At 46.8% G+C, this 17,535-nt stretch overlaps 1 protein-coding gene across 4 annotated transcripts in view; it reads right to left on the bottom strand.

The window, feature by feature from the left end:
- The window catches only part of DGKA (diacylglycerol kinase alpha), an 82,854-nt gene that overhangs the window by 12,807 nt on the left and 52,512 nt on the right, over window positions 1-17,535 (bottom strand). For all 4 annotated transcript variants that reach the window (XM_082212445.1, XM_082212446.1, XM_082212448.1 and 1 more), the window contains 10 exons: window positions 9,263-9,358; window positions 8,467-8,543; window positions 6,419-6,560; window positions 5,841-5,921; window positions 5,524-5,573; window positions 4,386-4,460; window positions 3,445-3,564; window positions 2,565-2,682; window positions 1,280-1,368; window positions 424-543 (listed from right to left, as the gene is read on the bottom strand). In XM_082212445.1, coding sequence (XP_082068571.1) covers window positions 424-543; window positions 1,280-1,368; window positions 2,565-2,682; window positions 3,445-3,564; window positions 4,386-4,460; window positions 5,524-5,573; window positions 5,841-5,921; window positions 6,419-6,560; window positions 8,467-8,543; window positions 9,263-9,358 — 968 coding nt within the window. The remainder of the gene's footprint in view (window positions 1-423; window positions 544-1,279; window positions 1,369-2,564; window positions 2,683-3,444; window positions 3,565-4,385; window positions 4,461-5,523; window positions 5,574-5,840; window positions 5,922-6,418; window positions 6,561-8,466; window positions 8,544-9,262; window positions 9,359-17,535) is intronic.

Below are 17,535 nucleotides of genomic sequence, written 5' to 3'. Positions count from 1 at the left end.
CTGACAAATGGTCTGACTCAATACATGGCAGCTTCCCGTGTTCTGATGCTTGGAAAGCCAGACAGCAATGGAGGACTCCTTCCTACAAGGTAACAGGAACACCTGGAAGGGGCCACTCTGTGATCAGACACAGTTCCGCTTCTCACAGCCATTCTGGCGCATGGGATGGGACCATTGGTTGCACCCCGGCTGCTGCTGCTTCTCCCCCCACACTGCACCACAACTAACAAAGCAATGAGTACTGTGGGGGCTCTCCACAGTGAATATAGAGATGCATCATGATCTCCCAAATGAGGGAAGGGAAAGCTGGAGTTTGAAATGCAAGCAGACAGATAACTGAGAAGCAAGCCCTTAATGAAGAGCCGTTCCTGACTTATGGCACCTATGCCTCCAAACAGGGGAAATTGGGGGTTATGAACTCACCTTCTGATGGCACCAGGCACAGTGCATTCCCGTCAGGCTCTGAAAACTCTTGATCTTCTTCTGACACCGGTCGCACTTGCTGCCGTCACAGCCGCCTCTTACCCAGATGTGGGCTTGTGCCTGCAAGTGGAAAGAGCAACGGGCGCATGAAAGTGGAGGGACGGGGACCACCAGGCTAGATCAGCAGAACCAGAACCCACAGCTCTCGAGTTCTAGCCCTGACTCCCTGGAGAGAAGATAGATCTAAAAAGATTGGAACAGGAAGGGGAGAATGGGAGCCAGAGCTCTAGAGTCCTTTGTCCAGGACATCCTCTCCCTGCTCTTGCATGCTATTTCCTGATGGTTAAGAGGACTGATGTAATTAAACTGGGCAGGAGCAAAGAACTACGGTGTTTATAATTAGCTGTGCATTCGCTATTTACTTGGCTAATGATTTTGGAACTGTGAGGTGCGATGACGCTGCCAAGGAGATGTGGAGGTCATGAATGAATTAAGAGATCTGAAGGGAAGAAATAATTCCTAGAGATGTGGTCTGGGGACAGGAGAAGACAATTCCACATCCAGGAGAAGAAGGGTGGGGGAGCACCCCACAAATCCTTAGAAAAAATGGATCCAGAGATTTCCTAAAGGGAAGGCATGAGAGTCAGTGGAGGGAACTGTAGAATGAGACAATCTGTTCTCTTCTTGGACAGGAGATCATGACAGAAAGGAGGGAGGCTGAGGATACATGGCAGGGGAAGAGAGGAAGCAGAGACAGGGGAAGCCTGAAAGAAACCCTAGGTAATAATGCAGCCAGATGAGCCAAAGGCTGCTTTATGGATCCAATGCCCTGCCCTCCTTTGCCCACGGTACTCACACTGGTGTCACGACGGCTCTTGGCATAGGTGCTGATACAGCTCAGTGGGGCTTTGCGGGCACAGCGCTCATGCACTGTGTACTTGCAAACTGTGGGTAAAAAGAAGGAGGATGGATTTGTTGACATGCGAGCAACTAGGGACTGAATATGCAACTCTAGTTACAGACTGCCCCATGAAATCCCCACCCCATCACCAGCTAACGCCGCCCAGATTTAGGCCTCTCATTTCCTTCCGCTCTCCCTGCTTCCTGATCCTTTGATCAGCATCCTGCAAGCACAGAGCCGCCGAGAACACCTCTCCAAGAGGAGAGCATGAGAGGCCAAGGGATCCAATAAGTTTTTGTTTCACACAGAGCACAACCAATTGTTGAATGGATGTCATGTTTTCTGACTACCGAAACTGCAGCGCTCCGTGCCTGGGTATCATGCAAATCTCTCCAAGGGCAATGCATTATTCGCCCCTACTGGATACTGTTTGTGACAAAATTAGTGATGAGAAATACTCATTAAATAGCAAACCCCCTCACCCCATGTACATGCCACATTGCAAACCATGCTTTAAAGGAGCTTGCAGATTTTTAAGGCAGCCCTGTTCAGGGAAGTTTTTAATGTGTGATATTTTAGTGTATTTTTGGTTTCTATGGAAGCCGCCCAGAGTGGCTGGGGAAATGCAGCCAGATGGGCGGGGTACCAATAACAACAACAACAACAACAACAACAACAACAATAATAATAATAGTTGTTGTTGTTGTTGTTGTTTTAAAAGCAGCAAGCAACTATCGGGCAGCTCAGGGAAATCCCAGCTTTATTTTCTTTTAAAAGGCAAGCTTCTAGAAAAGTTGTTGGGTTGCTGCTGCTGTTGTTTTAATAGGAGAGGAAGTGCCTGCAAAGATGTTGGGAGAAGAAAGGAATTGCAGGGGCTTCCAGAGCAAAGGTGCTGGTGTGCATGGCTTTTGCATCTCCAGAGGCCACAAGAAATTTCTGATCTAGTCAGTTTCACCCAATAGGGAAAATTAAAACACCCCTCCGCCCTCTGCTCAGTGGTACAGGCCACGCTGCTGGAAGCTCATTTTTTTGTTAGTTCTTCCTGAAGATGCCTCAAACATGGCAGCATTTGGAGGACTCTCCCTCCTCCTGTTCTCCACCCCCAGGTCCCCTTGTTCACAAACGCAACATTTGCAGGGCACTCATCCCACAGCAGGGGTGGGCACAAACTAGAGAAGCCCATACTGGATGAAAGGAGGAGATGACCACCTTCACCCCAGAGACAAAGGGAGCCACTCACAAGTGCAGCGCAGCCCCTGCTTGCGCAGCCCCAGCAGAAGCGTCTCACACACGTTGCAATAAACGGGCCGGTTGAAGTGCTTCAGGCGCCAGAGGTGCTGCCCATCATCCTTCATGGTCTGCAGCAACGAAGGAAAGTAGGCAGTGAGGGCAGAAGTTGGTTTTTGTTGTTGCGTGTGATTGTTTTGTGAATGGGAGGGGAAGAGAGATGTCAGGGCTCGCGGGAGGTGTGGGAGGGAATGGGTTCTAGGCGGGTCAGAATTTTGGACCAAGGTTGGCATATTTTTGGGGCGGGAGGGATAATATGACCTTCAAAATGTGCATGTATGGACCTATAACTTTGGCCCCTTGGAATGAACTAATGCAAGAGTAAAAATATCCCATTTTTAATAAATATTTTAGGAAGGGAGGACTCTCCTCCAAGAAGCCCCCATGATGGAGAAAAGCACCACACGCAGCAGGGGTGCCTATTTTGTGGTGTGTCAGGTGTTGCTGGACTCCATCTCCCATGCCCCCTTAAACATTGGCCATGCTAGCTGGAGGCTGATGGGAGTTGGAGTCCAACAGTGCAGCAACCGCTTCAAATCAACACAGTGGAATAGCAGTTTTGCTTTTGCTCCATTCTTAATAAAGCCAGCTTGTGACTTATCCGTCAAAATGGGTGGCAGCTTGAAGCTCGTTTCCAAGGAAGCCCCAGGTAATATTAACTTGTTGCTAGAAAGCATTCCTGCTTCCTGTACTGGAGATCACAGAATGCCCCCCTGTCCCAGACCACAGCACCTTAGTCTGGCTCAGATGGGCAGAGGTGTGTCTGCCTGTCTTATTATCTCAGCCCCCATCTCCCCTTCCCATCCTTCTCCCTTGTCCCTCTGTGCACTTACAGCCTCCAGTCCAAGTAGCACCAGGAGGGGGACGGTGGTGGCGCCGCCACGGAGCCACTCGGATAGAGACACTGTGCCACTGCCGTCGTAGTCAATCTCCCGCATCATCTCCTGCAGGATCTGTGCCGATGAGAGATGGGAGAAGAAGAGGGCATGGGAGGGCTTGCTGAAGTCCGTTCGACACAGGTCGACAATGCACACCATGCCTTGTTCCCCAGCTCATTTTTTATGAGGCACGTCTAGGAGACAAAGCCATTCTTCCCGAAATGTGCATCCAAGAATCCAACACTTTTTGCAGCATATGGTAAATTACATCCACCCCCTGCATCCGTCCTCCATCCTCCTTTCTTAAACCCCAAATCTTTGTAACTGCAAAGATTATTTGGAGAGAAGGGGGGCAGGGAAACAAGAGCTTGTATTCTTCACCACACTGTCCCCTGCAAAAAAGCAACAACCAGCCAGCAGAAAGGAGAGGTCACTCTATGAGGACACTCCCATCTAGATTTTATATATGAACCCCATTAGCCTGCCCTGGCTCATTTAACCGTCAGAGTCTTCTCTTCCAACTAAATACACACTCTACTCCATAACTGTGCAGTCTGAGCTCCATCCCCTTCCTGGTGCTGTGCTGAAGACAACACCTTATCCAGCTTTCCTGTGTGCTCCATTAACCTCAGATTCTAAGAGGCAGCAAAATTCACAGTGTTTCCCAAACCTGGGTCTCCAGTTGTTTTTGGACTACAACTCCCATCATCCCCAGCTAGCAAGACCAGTGGTCAGGGATGATGGGAATTATAGTCCAAAAAAATAGCTGGAGACCCATGTTTGGGAAACACTGCAAGAGCCAGCACCTCCCAGCATAGGTGAGTATATGTGTGGGTTGTGTGTGATGGAACAGAAATATGCCTAGTGAAAATCAGGTATGGGTATTCTGCACTTACTGGCTTAAGCTCAGTGACGTCCCAGTCCAGATATTCAGCCACACGCATCATCTGTGTGATTATGCGGTCCACCTCCTACATAAGAACATAGTTTAAGGCCTGCATTAAAGGTGAAGGAAGGTGCTTACATAAAAAAGGCACATTAGAAACTGGGGCACATTTAGAAAGATAAAGTCAGGAGTCAAGAAACACCACTTGATAAGAGGTATCACAGATTGGGAGAAGCCAAAGATAGCATCGTATCTCAGCTTGTTCAAAATAGGATGGCTATCTTTGTTCTAGTAGGAGATGCAGCAAACTTGACTTGCTGATTTTCTTCCTATCATGCAGCTGTTAAAGGCATAGGAGTCCTGCCAGGGGAAAAAGTGGCAACCTTGTACAGCAAATCATAAAAGTGCATATGGCGTGGCTCTGGTCTCTGACATTAGTTGGACTGGGCCAGGAGGGCACATCCACCCCAATGCATTGCAAAGAAAATATGGGAAAAAAAGATTCGCTCCCTTTTGCTCCCAAATTTCCTCTTCCAAATATGGCATCCGTGAAATAGCAGAAGCCCAGAAGGGCTGGAATCATGGCCAGGATGGGGCCCCTCTAGGCTGCAAACTTGGCAGTAATGTGGAGGTCTCCCACAGAAAGCAGAAAAGGTGGAATGCTGGAAAACAAACAGCAATGCTTCTGTGCCAAGGCAACAAGATACAGGCCTCCTGGGAGCGTCCACATAAGCGCAAACCAGAGATAAGCTATGAGGGGGAAATGAGCACCCACAAATGAGGGAAGGAAGGCAACGTATTTTGGGCACCATCAAAGGCAGGAGTGTGAGAGGCAGAACAACAGGGAACAATGTACCAGGATGTTCTCCTGAGCAAGCCTCACCAAAACGAAGCTTCTGTGAGAGAACTTCCCTGTAGAAGTCTGTTTGGGCTCATGTCAATTAGTGTGTGTGTGGGTGCCACTGAAATAGCTTGGGTCATCCCAGCTACTAAAAGCACAAATTTTCAAAAGCTTTGTGGGTGGAGATGCGTGTTGCTGGGTGTGTAGCCTGTAATGCCTGAATGGGGGAAAAGAGGAAATGAATGGGGAGAGGATATCCAATGCCAACAGGCCCAAAGTTAGCTCCTGAAGATCTCATGCTACTCACTGAACTGTCGAGCAGGCCATTCCCATCTTTGTCATAGAGCTTGAAGGTGACTGTGGGAGGAGAAATAAGATCAGAACTAGAAGCTTCAAGATCAAAGGGAAAAAACCTCTGCCATCTCCCTTCTGGTTCAGACACCTTCCATAAAGACCCCATTCCCTTCCAACCCTTCACCAAGCCTTTCCCCCCCTCAAGAACCGCCAGGGACAGATTTTCACCAGTGTTTGTTTACCCCAAACCCACCCACCCCAATATCTGAGGCTAAGAACTGGGGTCCTCAGCTGCCTCATCCTTCTCTTGATCCTTTCTCAGTTACTCACATTCCAGCTTGTCTTCTGGCCTTCCACCTTCCAGCAGAGAGAAGTAACAAGAGACATCATTGACGCAAACAAAGCCACTGGCTGCAAAGCGGGGGGGGGGGGGGAGGGAGAGAGAGGAAAGGCTTTAGGGGCAAGAGATCTGTCAATAATTCTCCACCCTAGGGGCTGCTAGATATTACACTGCATTCACATTTATGTACTGTGTTAAAAACAACAACTCTCAAGACATTTTTATTTCAGGCTACATTTCATTCGTTGTCATCACCTACCTGCTGTATATCTCTGTTTATTGTTCTTTTGGGGCTAACTCTAAGGAGTTTAATTTTTTAAAAAAACAAACAGTTTTCAAGTAAGTGTTATGATTTGTGTGTGCCACCTTGAGAGGACATTTGTCCTAAAAGACAGGATATAAATAAATCAGATGCTAAGTCAAACCTCCACCCAAAAAAGATGCTTAGCAGAGCATGTCCCTACTTTTTAAGCATTTTTTCACCACCACCAGAGGTTGTGCAGATCCCACGCACCCCCTGAATAAAAGCAAGACAATATAGCAGCCTTTCTGCTGGAAGTCTCCTTACTTGGTTGCACTCCTGGCTCTGCTGTGGCCTGTCCTGCCGTAGTCTGGAAAGACATGAAGAGATGGCTGCAAAGTTCATCTGAGATCTCCTCTGCTTCCAAGTAGGTTTTCAGGAAGAGCTTGAAGCCCTCGAAGTCTATCGTCTGGCAACAGCATCAGTAGAAAAACAAAGCGACAGAAGAAAAAGAGGAGGAATGTGAGGAAACCCATCCTTTCAGTTGTAATAGAAAATGAACAGAGTACTGATCTGAGCAATGTCAGTGTTATGATAGTGGTCTTGCATGGTAAGGGAGAATGGAGAACCTCAATTGTTCTGTCCCTGATTTAACGGGAGTGAATAAATAATCTCCTCTAATGGAAAACTGATAGGAACAGTTTTTGTAAAATATGCAGGGATTTAAGACATGTATAATGAACCATGGAAAGAGAAGAAGTCATTAATGCTTTAAGGATGTAAAATGAGTATGTGAAATTGTAAAACAGAAAATTTAATAAACATTATAAAAATAAAATAAAATAATCTCCTCTCCATTCGCGCCACTGCATGGCAGCTATTGGATTAGCAGACACAGGAAGGGGAGAAGTCATCACATAGGCCGAGTAAGAGACAATGGTCAAGCAACAGGTAAGACTTGCGATGCATAGGGCAGGTTCATGATAATCCACAGGGGAGCCTTGGGTTGTTTGATTATAGGAAGGAAGGCAGAAGTAGAGACTCAGCAGATTGTGTAAATGCTGTGGATGGAATGAATCTTGATTTCGGTAAAGCATTTGACAAAGTCCCTTATTATATTTTGGTGAGCAAACTGGTTAAATGTGAGTTAGGTGATAATACTGCCAGGTGGATCCACAACTGTTTGGAAAACCACGCTCAGCCATGGTTCCTCACCAAACAAGTGGGATGCAGCAGGAATCCAAGCCTGACACGTTTCAACATTTTTTTATCAGTGACACAGTGGAGGGACTCTTTATCAGTTAAGAGAATGATACAAAACTGAAAGGGACAGTTAACATCTCAGAAGATACAAAGAGAAAAACTGGGATGACAGACAAATTAAACAGGAACAAATGCAAACAGGAAGCAAACTAAATGCAAATGTAAATAGGAATGCAAATAGGAAACAAACTACAAGTACAGGGGTGAGGGGTGCCTGGCTCAACAGCAGTACATGCGAAAGAGATCTTGAGATTATAGTCAGACATGAGCTGAACATGAGGCAGCAACGTGAGGCAGCTGCAAAATAGGCTAATGCGACTCTGGGCTGCACTGACAGAACTGTTGTTTCCAAGTCACAAGAAGGAATTTGTTTTCATTTTTTGTTTTGCTTGGAGTACTGTGTCCAATTCTTTACTAAGAATGTAGACAAATTGGAGCAAGTTCAGATAAGGGTAGCGAAGGTGGTCAACTGTATGGAGAACAAGTCCTATGAGGAAAGGCTGAAGGAATGAGCTAAATTAGTCCAAAGATGCGGGACATCATGATAGCACAAGTACCTAAAAGGCTATTGCATTCAAAGTAGCAAATATTTGCTCTCTGCTAATCCAGATGGCAGGATTAGATCTAGTGGTCTTAAATGACAGGAGAGCGAATCTCTATGGAACTTTAGGATCAACCTATCTGTAAGAACAGGTTAAAAATTAGCATCCCTAGCAAGGAGCTCTATCGTCCCACCTCCCGGAAAAAATTGCTTTTGTGTCATGGTGTGAAAAGGACGAAGATTCTCCCATGTTTGATCTTGCTACGACAGTGGTGATGTATTGCCACACACATATACATCCTATACTCCATAGATAGGTGAATTTTGCGCCCCTCCTGTGCCTGCATCCTGGTGGGGGCTGGTTTTGCCAACCTCCAGGTATGCCTCAGCTGGGACATGAGAGGTTCAAAGGGATGGCATATTGCTTTGCAAGGTCACCTTGCCTACATGAAGTTTGGCGGTAAATTCTTTTATTGGAATGAGTGATTCCCTCACCCCCCCCCCGAAAAAATATGTACAAATTTTGCAAGGCAAGAGATGAACGGGTGCAGGGGAAGAAGGGTGTACTCACATCTCCTTGAAGGTGCTCAGACAATTTACCGTCTCCATAAAATTCCTGCAGCACGTCCTGCACCTTCTTGCTGCTGTCTGTAGGGCAAAGAAAACAGATTGAACAGAGGGGAATTATACAGTGTAGGAAACATGATACATGCCGTGCCCAGGGGTTGTAGGACTCTGCCCTACGTTTGAAAGGAATGTGGGTTACCAGTGGGCTGCAGAAAGGCAGCAGTTCTGGCCCAAATATCTCCTGGCTTTCAACACTTGTGAACCCAGGGCATTAGGAATTCTGGCATTCAACTTCCACGTTTGCCCACCACTGTTTAGGGGGGTGGGTAGGCCAATAATTTCAATGAGGGGAAAACAGGGATCTAAAACTATCTTGCTCTTTTCAAGCCAAGGTACTCCCACAAGCTGCAAGCCGTCCCCCAGCTAAACTCTCACAGACCATACTGTTTTCTCTGTATTTTTCTGTAGCCGCCAAATCAGGATTTCTGACTCCAACATTCCAAGATGATATTATGGGGACAGCTACAGAGTGAACAGACCTTTCAGTTACACTCAGCCCCCTCCAGATTGGCATAGAGAGACGGTTCCTTCCACCTTCCTCCCTCTCTCCCACCCTGCCACCGCCCTAGCTCCATCAAAGCAAACCCAGATTTTGGCATGTCAATGTCCCACATGACTCCTTGATGCTTTAGGATGGGGAGTCCTTTTCAACCTCTCCTGTTGTCACAGTCCTTCCCCAATAGGTCCCAGCCTGGTGGGGCCAGCCCAGAGAGATAGATGGGAGAAGGGAAAAGACTCACAGTCAATGTACTTCTGCAGCTGGGTGAACTCCTCTGGGCTGAGCGTGGCCCATTCCTTGCTATCGGACATGCTGCTGTCCTTGCTCCACTTTACGCCTGCAAAGAACAAGGGAGAGTCAAGGAGATCTTGTTAGGCAGAGCGGTAGAGACCGATATTTTGGGCACAGGTCCTCTCTCTCTCTCTCTCTCTCTCTCTCTCTCTCTCTCTCTCTCCTTCTTCTTCTTCCTCTCACACTCTCCTGGCTGATTAGCTGAGCCGGCACATTCTTCTCTGGCACAATTGGTTTCCAGAGCAGCGACTGGGAATTTCGCCACAGCACACCCAGCCACAGAGCAGGCGAGATTCCAGCTGCACAGCCTCTGAGAGAGGGAGGGAGGGAGAAAGGGAGAAGTACCACCGGCAGGTTTAACCCCTAGAGGAGCAGCACAGTCTGCTCCCGATTCAGTTGGGATCCTGGCTGGAGCAGAGAAGTGAATGAGGAGGGCGGTCTACAGCCCAAGTGCATAAACACCTTGCACAGCAGCCCTTTTAAATCCTGACATGCTTGCATGATGCAGCCTCTTAAAGGGACAGTCCCCTGTTACCTGCATAAGTAGGGGAGCAGTTGGCGGGGCACTTGCTGCACCTCTTACCCCAGAGCAAGCCCATAGCCACAGACCCACAGGGCGGGGGCACGGGAAGAGGAGGAGGGGAGGAGGACTCCACCAGAGCTGCCCAGAGGTGAGGCAATGGTGGGATGCTGGTGGTAGCAAGACCATCCAAACAAGAAGGCAGAGGGAAAAGGCAGTGTGGAGAGAAGCAGTTAGGCAAATTTATACCCTTTTGCCGCAGATGGTGCCAGCCCCATTAATATTTAAAGGAGAAGAGTCCCCGTGCCAAGGTTTCGTGCGTTATTGCTGGGAGCTCCACACATTTCACAGGGATGCGATCCTGGCAAGCGAGTGCAAGGGCGGGGGATCTGAAGGGAGCCAGCCAGGCTGGCACACTGCGGAGGCTCACTTCATCAAGGGGAGTTTGGGAAGCTGAAAGCAACACTGGGGAAGTATCAATTAAGGTCCAGCCTTACTGGATCGGAGTAACAATCCATCTAACTCTGCAGCTTGTCGTCGCCAACAGTAGCCTATTTGGGATGCTTTAGGAGAGATGCTCAATAATTATGTTCCAGTTCATCAATCACAGCTTCCAGCAACTTCGTGCTTAAAGAGGACCTGAGCAGAAAGCTACCTTCCCTGATACCTTTAGCCTTCATTAAATATAGTTAGAACCCTCTTTTTTAAAAAAGCCCATTTATGCTGCAGGCCTTCACCAAATCCCATGGCAGTGAGTTCCACAGATCAATAAGTTGTGCAAAAATAAAAACTGAGTTTTAGTGGAGACCCCTGAGATTACTTAAAAGCTTTAACGACGATTTAGCCTTGCCTAAGCTATGTATGATTCGTATGCTTTCCCGTCATTGTAACCCTTCTCAAATCTTTCTTTCATGAGCCAAACAAGCCATTTTGAAGTTCTTTCAGAATCTGCCACACACTTTAGGAGAAGGGTGGCGCAGAACCAAGCAAAAGCTTTCTCTGGGTGTGCATTTATCCAAGTTCATCTAGGTGCGCACATTTAATTAATGTTATATAGTTTTCTGGGTTATTTCTGGATTTTAAATACATGGGCAACTTCTGCTATGTAGTTCAAAGAAAGGGAGAGAGGAGTAGATGGAGCGCCCAATATATTCTAAAATTGCCCAAGCTGGGTTCACTATGTAACTTAAGCAAATTCATTCAAATGTAGCCAGTTTGTAAACAGCAACAACAAGAAGACACCTTTCATACACACAACACTTTACAAACTGCAAGGGAACAGCACCTAGCCCTAAGGGGCTTAAAATCTATGTATCAACACAAGGGAGACACTGAAGTAGAACAGAAACAGGGAAAGACTAAACAATTATTTCAAGTTACAGGTAGGCAGCCATGATGGTCTGCCGTAGTCGAACAAAAAAAAAAAATTCCTTCCAGTAGCACCTAGAGACCAACTAAGTTTGTTATTGGTATGAGCTTTTTCAGACCTGAAGAAGTGTGCATGCACACAAAAGCTCATACCAGTAACAAACTTAGCTGGTCTCTAAGGTGCTACTGGAAGGATTTTTTATTATTATTTTGTTTCAATTATTTCAGATATGCATACTTAGGCTTAGTTACAGCAAGGTTTTTGGTGTACAAAATTGTTTTTGCTAATAATAGGTTTTTGCCAAAGGCTTCAGGGGAAAATATATCCCAGTACCAAACTCTAGACTTTCTAGTAGCAATGAGGCTGTGAACCAGGAAATCCCTCGATTCAAATATTGCCTTCTGCTTCTGCACGATTTGATGAGGCTTTTTTCTTTCAGCCTCTGGTCTGCAGTATGAGGATAATACTACTTACCTAACCTACAAGCATAGAGCAGAACAAGCAATGAATAATTTTAGACTCTGTATATAACTAGTGCAAAGGTGTTCCAGCAACGGGACATTAGTGGTGGAAAAATGTTGTGCCTGGAACAGAAGACTTAACAAAGGAAGGTACTTTATACCTGATCTAGAGTGAGCACTGCCAGTTGCAATGCAGATATTTATGTTTGCTAACCTGTTGCATCAATACTCCTTCCTATGCCTCAGTTTCCCTCTCTTGCAATCCAAGCCCCTCTCCTTTTCCTTAAACCAAGAGCCAACACTTTCTGCTGTCAAAGATTTTTTTCCAGTTTCATTCCCGCACTTGGTCCATCTGCTATTTACCACCCTGCAGGCAGGAACCTCCCATGAGAATCATTAATTCATGCTCAGGCAGATCCCTCTGCCTTACTTTGCAATGCTCAAGAGCACTCCACTTTCTCTGCTGGGCATGGAGAGAAAAGCCCTGTACTCAGACCCATTAGTGCTAATAGGGCTAATTGCAATTACCACTGTTAAGGGATTAAGGACAGGAAGGGCCCACTCTGACTCTTAAGAGCCATTTTTAAGGCCCACGCAAATCCCCACTTTCCCTCCTCTCCACCCTTCCCTCTCTGGCTGCATTTCTCAGCCATTGTTTTTCCAGATCTTTCTCTGATCCCCAGGTTTGCTCCTTCACTGCCTCAAACCCCTTCTCTCCTGATGCTAGTTTTCATGAGATTCAACAGCAGCACAGGGAGAACAGGACAGGGCCCTGGAACAGACCCTCCAAGTGTCCCTATTCTCCACTATGTCCAGTTGTGACCAACTCTGGGGTTGCAGCGCTCATCTCGCTTTATTGGCCGAGGGAGCCGGCGTACAGCTTCCGGGTCATGTGGCCAGCATGACTAAGCCACTTCTGGCGAACCAGAGCAGCGCACGGAAACGCCGTTTACCTTCCTGCCGGAGCGGTAGCTATTTATCTACTTGCACTTTGACGTGCTTTCAAACTGCTAGGTTGGCAGGAGCAGGGACCGAGCAACGGGAGCTCACCCCGTCGTGGGGATTTGAACCACCAACCTTCTGATCGGCAAGTCCTAGGCTCAGTGGTTTAACCCACAGCGCCACCCGCGTCCCTCCACTATTCTTAGGACATCCCTATTTTCACTGGAGAAATGATGGAGGGTATGGTATGCGACTCCCGAGAAATTTGAGGGTATGCTGGAATCACAGGTGAAGAGGGTGGGATGGAGAAGGTCATTGCTAGCACTTGCAGTTTCTCCCACATACTCAAGTTATTTAAAGACACAAGAACTCCTTCTCTTTCTGTGCCTGCCAACCCTAGCACTGCCATTGTGGTGTAATGGTTAGAGTGTTGGACTATGACCTGGGAGACCAGGGTTCGGATCCCTACTCAGCCATGAAGTTCACTAGGCGACCTGGGGCCAGTCACCATCTCTCAGCCTAACCTACCACACAGGGTTGCTGTGAGGATGAAATGGGGGGGGGGGAGGAGAGCCATGAGCTCCATGGGAGAAAAGGTGGTCTATATATGTAATAAACACACAGAAACAGCCCTTCACAGTCTCTTGCACTTCCCAAATAATGTGGGGCACTGAGGGCAGCTTTCTGACAGCTGAACTTGTCTTGTAGGAAAGAGCACTGAAAGGCATGGAGTATTTGTGTAAAAAAAGGGTTTAGACGGACAGATTCAGCAGCCAGCTCAGAAGAGACCAAATCAGGGCAAAATCTGTGCAGGTCCAAGAAACTGGAAGTGGCTTGGGTTGATTTTCCCACCCCATACCTTCTTTCATAGGAGCCAACTACTAGGATCCATAGGGGCTTTGGCCCTCGCAATAAAATTTTTGAGGGAGCTGGAGGCCCGCCTCCAAAGTTGATGGGCATTGCCATTCAAATGGTGTGCGTGCACCGTGTCATGTGATCAATTGTGCAGGGTGGGGCACACCTGGGCCCCCACAATGTTTTATTCCAGTTGGCACCCCTGCCTCCTTTGCAGGGAAAGTTTTTAGGAAATGATACACTTATCACTTGGAGAACTGAAACACACTGTCATCAGTGGAGCTCTTCTTGGAAGCAACAGAGAACACCGTCTCCACCAAGGAGGAGACAGGGGATACCCTTGAGAAGGAGGCTAGTTCACCAACACAGGTGCCAGATATATGGAGAAACGTGACTCAAAGAAGTAGGAGGCCCTGGGTTCGCTCTGATTGTTTAGAAATACACAATCGCTTTGAAGTCCTCTCCCCTAGCATGGAAGACGAAGAACAGACTCCATTTGAGGATCTCTCCCTCATTACAGTTGATCAGGTATCTGAGGACGAGCAGCAAAATCAGTCCTCAGGGAATGTGCAGGCGACCTTGGAACGGACAGCTCACGGAAGAACCCCGACCAAACCTAAGAGAAGGCGTGTAGTGGTGATAGGGAATTCCCTACTGAGGGGAACAGAAGCAGTGATCTGTGGGCCTGACAAGATGTCTCGGGAGGTGTGCTGTCTCCCCGGGGCTAAGACCCAAGATGTAACTGAACGACTGCAAGGAATCATAAAACCCACTGACAAATACCCCTTCCTCTTGGTTCATGTGGGAACCAATGACACTGCAAGCAATAGCCTCCAGAAGATCAAAAGAGATCATCTCTTGTCATCTCATCTGTCCTCCCAGTTGAACGACGTGGCCCAGGGAGAGAGGGGAAAATAGTGGAAGTGAACAGCTGGCTTCGCAAATGGTGTAAACAGGAACGGTTTGGATTCTTAGATCACGGACTGCAGTTTCTTGAAAATGGACTTCTGGCAAGCAATGGGCTGCACCTCACAACGGTTGGGAGGAATGTTTTTGCCAAAAATCTCAGAAACCTCATCAAGAGGGCTTTAAACTGACTAATGTGGGGGAGGGAGACAGTACTCCTGAAAGTAGGAGTCTATCAATTGATGAAGATGATCATCCAAATGTCATAGATCAAATGGAGCGAACAGCACGCAGACCTAGTGGTGGGAGGAAAAAATCCTTAAATAAGAGACACGGGGGAATGATTAATGGACTTCAATGTCTGTACACTAATGCGCAAAGCATGGGAAATAAACAAGATGAGCTTGAGCTCTTGGTACAGCAAACTAAATATGACATAATAGGCATCACTGAAACCTGGTGGGATAAGTCCCACGATTGGAATGTAATAATGGGGGGATACAATCTATTTCAGAGAAACAGACCAGACAAGAAAGGAGGAGGAGTGGCGTTATATGTCAGGGATGTGTATACCTGTGAAGAGATCCAAGATTTAGAACCTCAAAGCCAAAGTGAGAGCATTTGGGTCAAAATTAAGGGAGAGAAGAATAACAGTGACCTCATTGTGGGAGTTTACTATAGATCCCCAAGCCAAACGGAGGACATAGATGATGCCTTCCTGGAACAGATGGCCAAGCATGCAAAAGGAAGGGAGATAGTAGTAATGGGGGACTTCAATTACCCGGATATTTGTTGGATGTCAAACTCAGCCAAGAGCATAAGGTCAAACAGATTCCTCACTGGCTTTGCAGACAACTTCATTGTCCAGAAAGTGGGAGAAGCAACAAGAGGAACAGCCATTTTAGATCTGGTCCTAACCAATGTTGATGACCTGGTTAGTGGGGTAGAAGTGGAAGGATCATTAGGCGCGAGTGATCATGCTCTTCTGAAGTTTATATAGCGGAAAGGAGCAGCCAAGCATACTAGGACTCAATTTCTTGACTTTAAGAAAGCTGACTTCATAAAACTTAGGGAAGTGCTGGGTGAGATCCCATGGGCAGTAATACTAAAAGGAAAGGGAGTTCATGATGGCTGGGAGTTTGTTAAGAGGGAGATAGTAAAAGCACAATGTCAGGCAATACCAATGAGACGGAAACATGGAAGGTGCCTAAAGAAGCCAGGGTGGCTATCTAAAGAACTTTTAACTGAGTTAAGATTAAAAAAGGATGTGTACAAAAAATGGAAAAGGGGGGAAACCACCAAAAAGGAATTCAAACAAATAGCCAGCACATGTAGACACAAAGTCAGAAAAGCTAAAGCACAGAATGAACTCAGGCTTGCTAGAGAGGTTAAAAGCAACAAAAAAGGCTTTTAAGGGTATGTCCGTAGCAAAAGGAAGAACAAAGAAACAGTGGGGTCACTCAGAGGAGAAGATGGTGAAATGCAAACAGGAGACACAGAAAGGGCTGAACTCCTCAATGCCTTCTTTGCCTCAGTCTTCTCCGATAAAGAAAACAATGCCCAACCTGAAGAATTTGGAGCAAATGATTCAGCAGAGGAAACACAGCCCAGAATAACTAAGGAGATAGTACAAGAATACTTGGCTAGTTTAGATGTATTCAAGTCTCCAGGGCCAGATGAACTGCATCCAAGAGTATTAAAAGAACTGGCAGATGTGATCTCAGAACCACTGGCAGTCATCTTTGAGAATTCCTGGAGAACAGGTGAAGTCTTGGCAGACTGGAGGAGGGCAAATGTTGTCCCTATTTTCAAAAAGGGGGAAAGAGAGGACCCAAATAATTACCGCCCAGTCAGTCTGACATCAATACCAGGGAAGATTCTGGAGCAGATCATTAAGCAAACAGTCTGTGAGCACCTGGAAAGGAATGCTGTGATCACCAATAGTCAGCATGGATTTCTGAAAAATAAGTCATGTCAGACTAACCTGATCTCGTTTTTTGACAGAATTACAAGCCTGGTAGATGAAGGGAACGCAGTGGATGTAGCCTACCTTGATTTCAGCAAGGCATTTGACAAGGTGCCCCATGATATTCTTGTAAAGAAGCTGGTAAAATGCGGACTTGACTATGCTACCACACAGTGGATTTGTAACTGGCTGACTGACCGAACCCAAAGGGTGCTCATCAATGGTTCCTCTTCATCCTGGAGAAGAGTGACTAGTGGGGCGCCACAGGGTTCTGTCTTGGGCCCGGTATTATTCAACATCTTTATCAATGACTTGGATGATGGACTCAAGGGCATCCTGATCAAATTTGCAGATGACACCAAACTGGGAGGGGTGGCTAACACCCCAGAGGACAGGATCACACTTCAAAACGACCTTAACAGATTAGAGAACTGGGCCAAAACAAACAAGATGAACTTTAACAGGGAGAAATGTAAAGTATTGCACTTGGGCAAAAAAAAATGAGAGGCACAAATACAAGATGGGTGACACCTGGCTTGAGAGCAGTACATGTGAAAAGGATCTAGGAGTCTTGGTTGACCACAAACTTGACATGAGCCAACAGTGTGACGCGGCAGCTAAAAAAGCCAATGCAATTCTGGGCCTCATCAATAGGAGTATAGCATCTAAATCAAGGGAAGTAATAATGCCACTGTATTCTGCTCTGGTCAGACCTCACCTGGAGTACTGTGTCCAGTTCTGGGCACCACAGTTCAAGAAGGACACTGACAAACTGGAACGTGTCCAGAGGAGGGCAACCAAAATGGTCAAAGGCCTGGAAACGATGCCTTATGAGGAATGGCTAAGGGAACTGGGCATGTTTAGCCTGGAGAAGAGGAGGTTAAGGGGTGATATGATAGCCATGTTCAAATATATAAAAGGATGTCATATAGAGGAGGGAGAAAGGTTGTTTTCTGCTGCTCCAGAGAAGCGGACACGGAGCAATGGATCCAAACCACAAGAAAGAAGATTCCACCTAAACATTAGAAAGAACTTCCTGGCAGTAAGAGCTGTTCGACAGTGGAATTTGCTGCCAAGGAGTGTGGTGGAGTCTCCTTCTTTGGAGGTCTTTAAGCAGAGGCTTGACAACCATATGTCAGGAGTGCTCTGATGGTGTTTCCTGCTTGGCAGGGGGTTGGACTCGATGGCCCTTGTGGTCTCTTCC

The sequence above is a fragment of the Podarcis vaucheri genome (assembly GCF_965113315.1).
Source record: "Podarcis vaucheri genome assembly, chromosome: 2".
NCBI lineage: Eukaryota > Metazoa > Chordata > Lepidosauria > Squamata > Lacertidae > Podarcis > Podarcis vaucheri.
The sequence above is the reverse complement of the archived record's forward strand: the minus strand, read 5'-3'. Positions and strand labels throughout refer to the sequence as shown.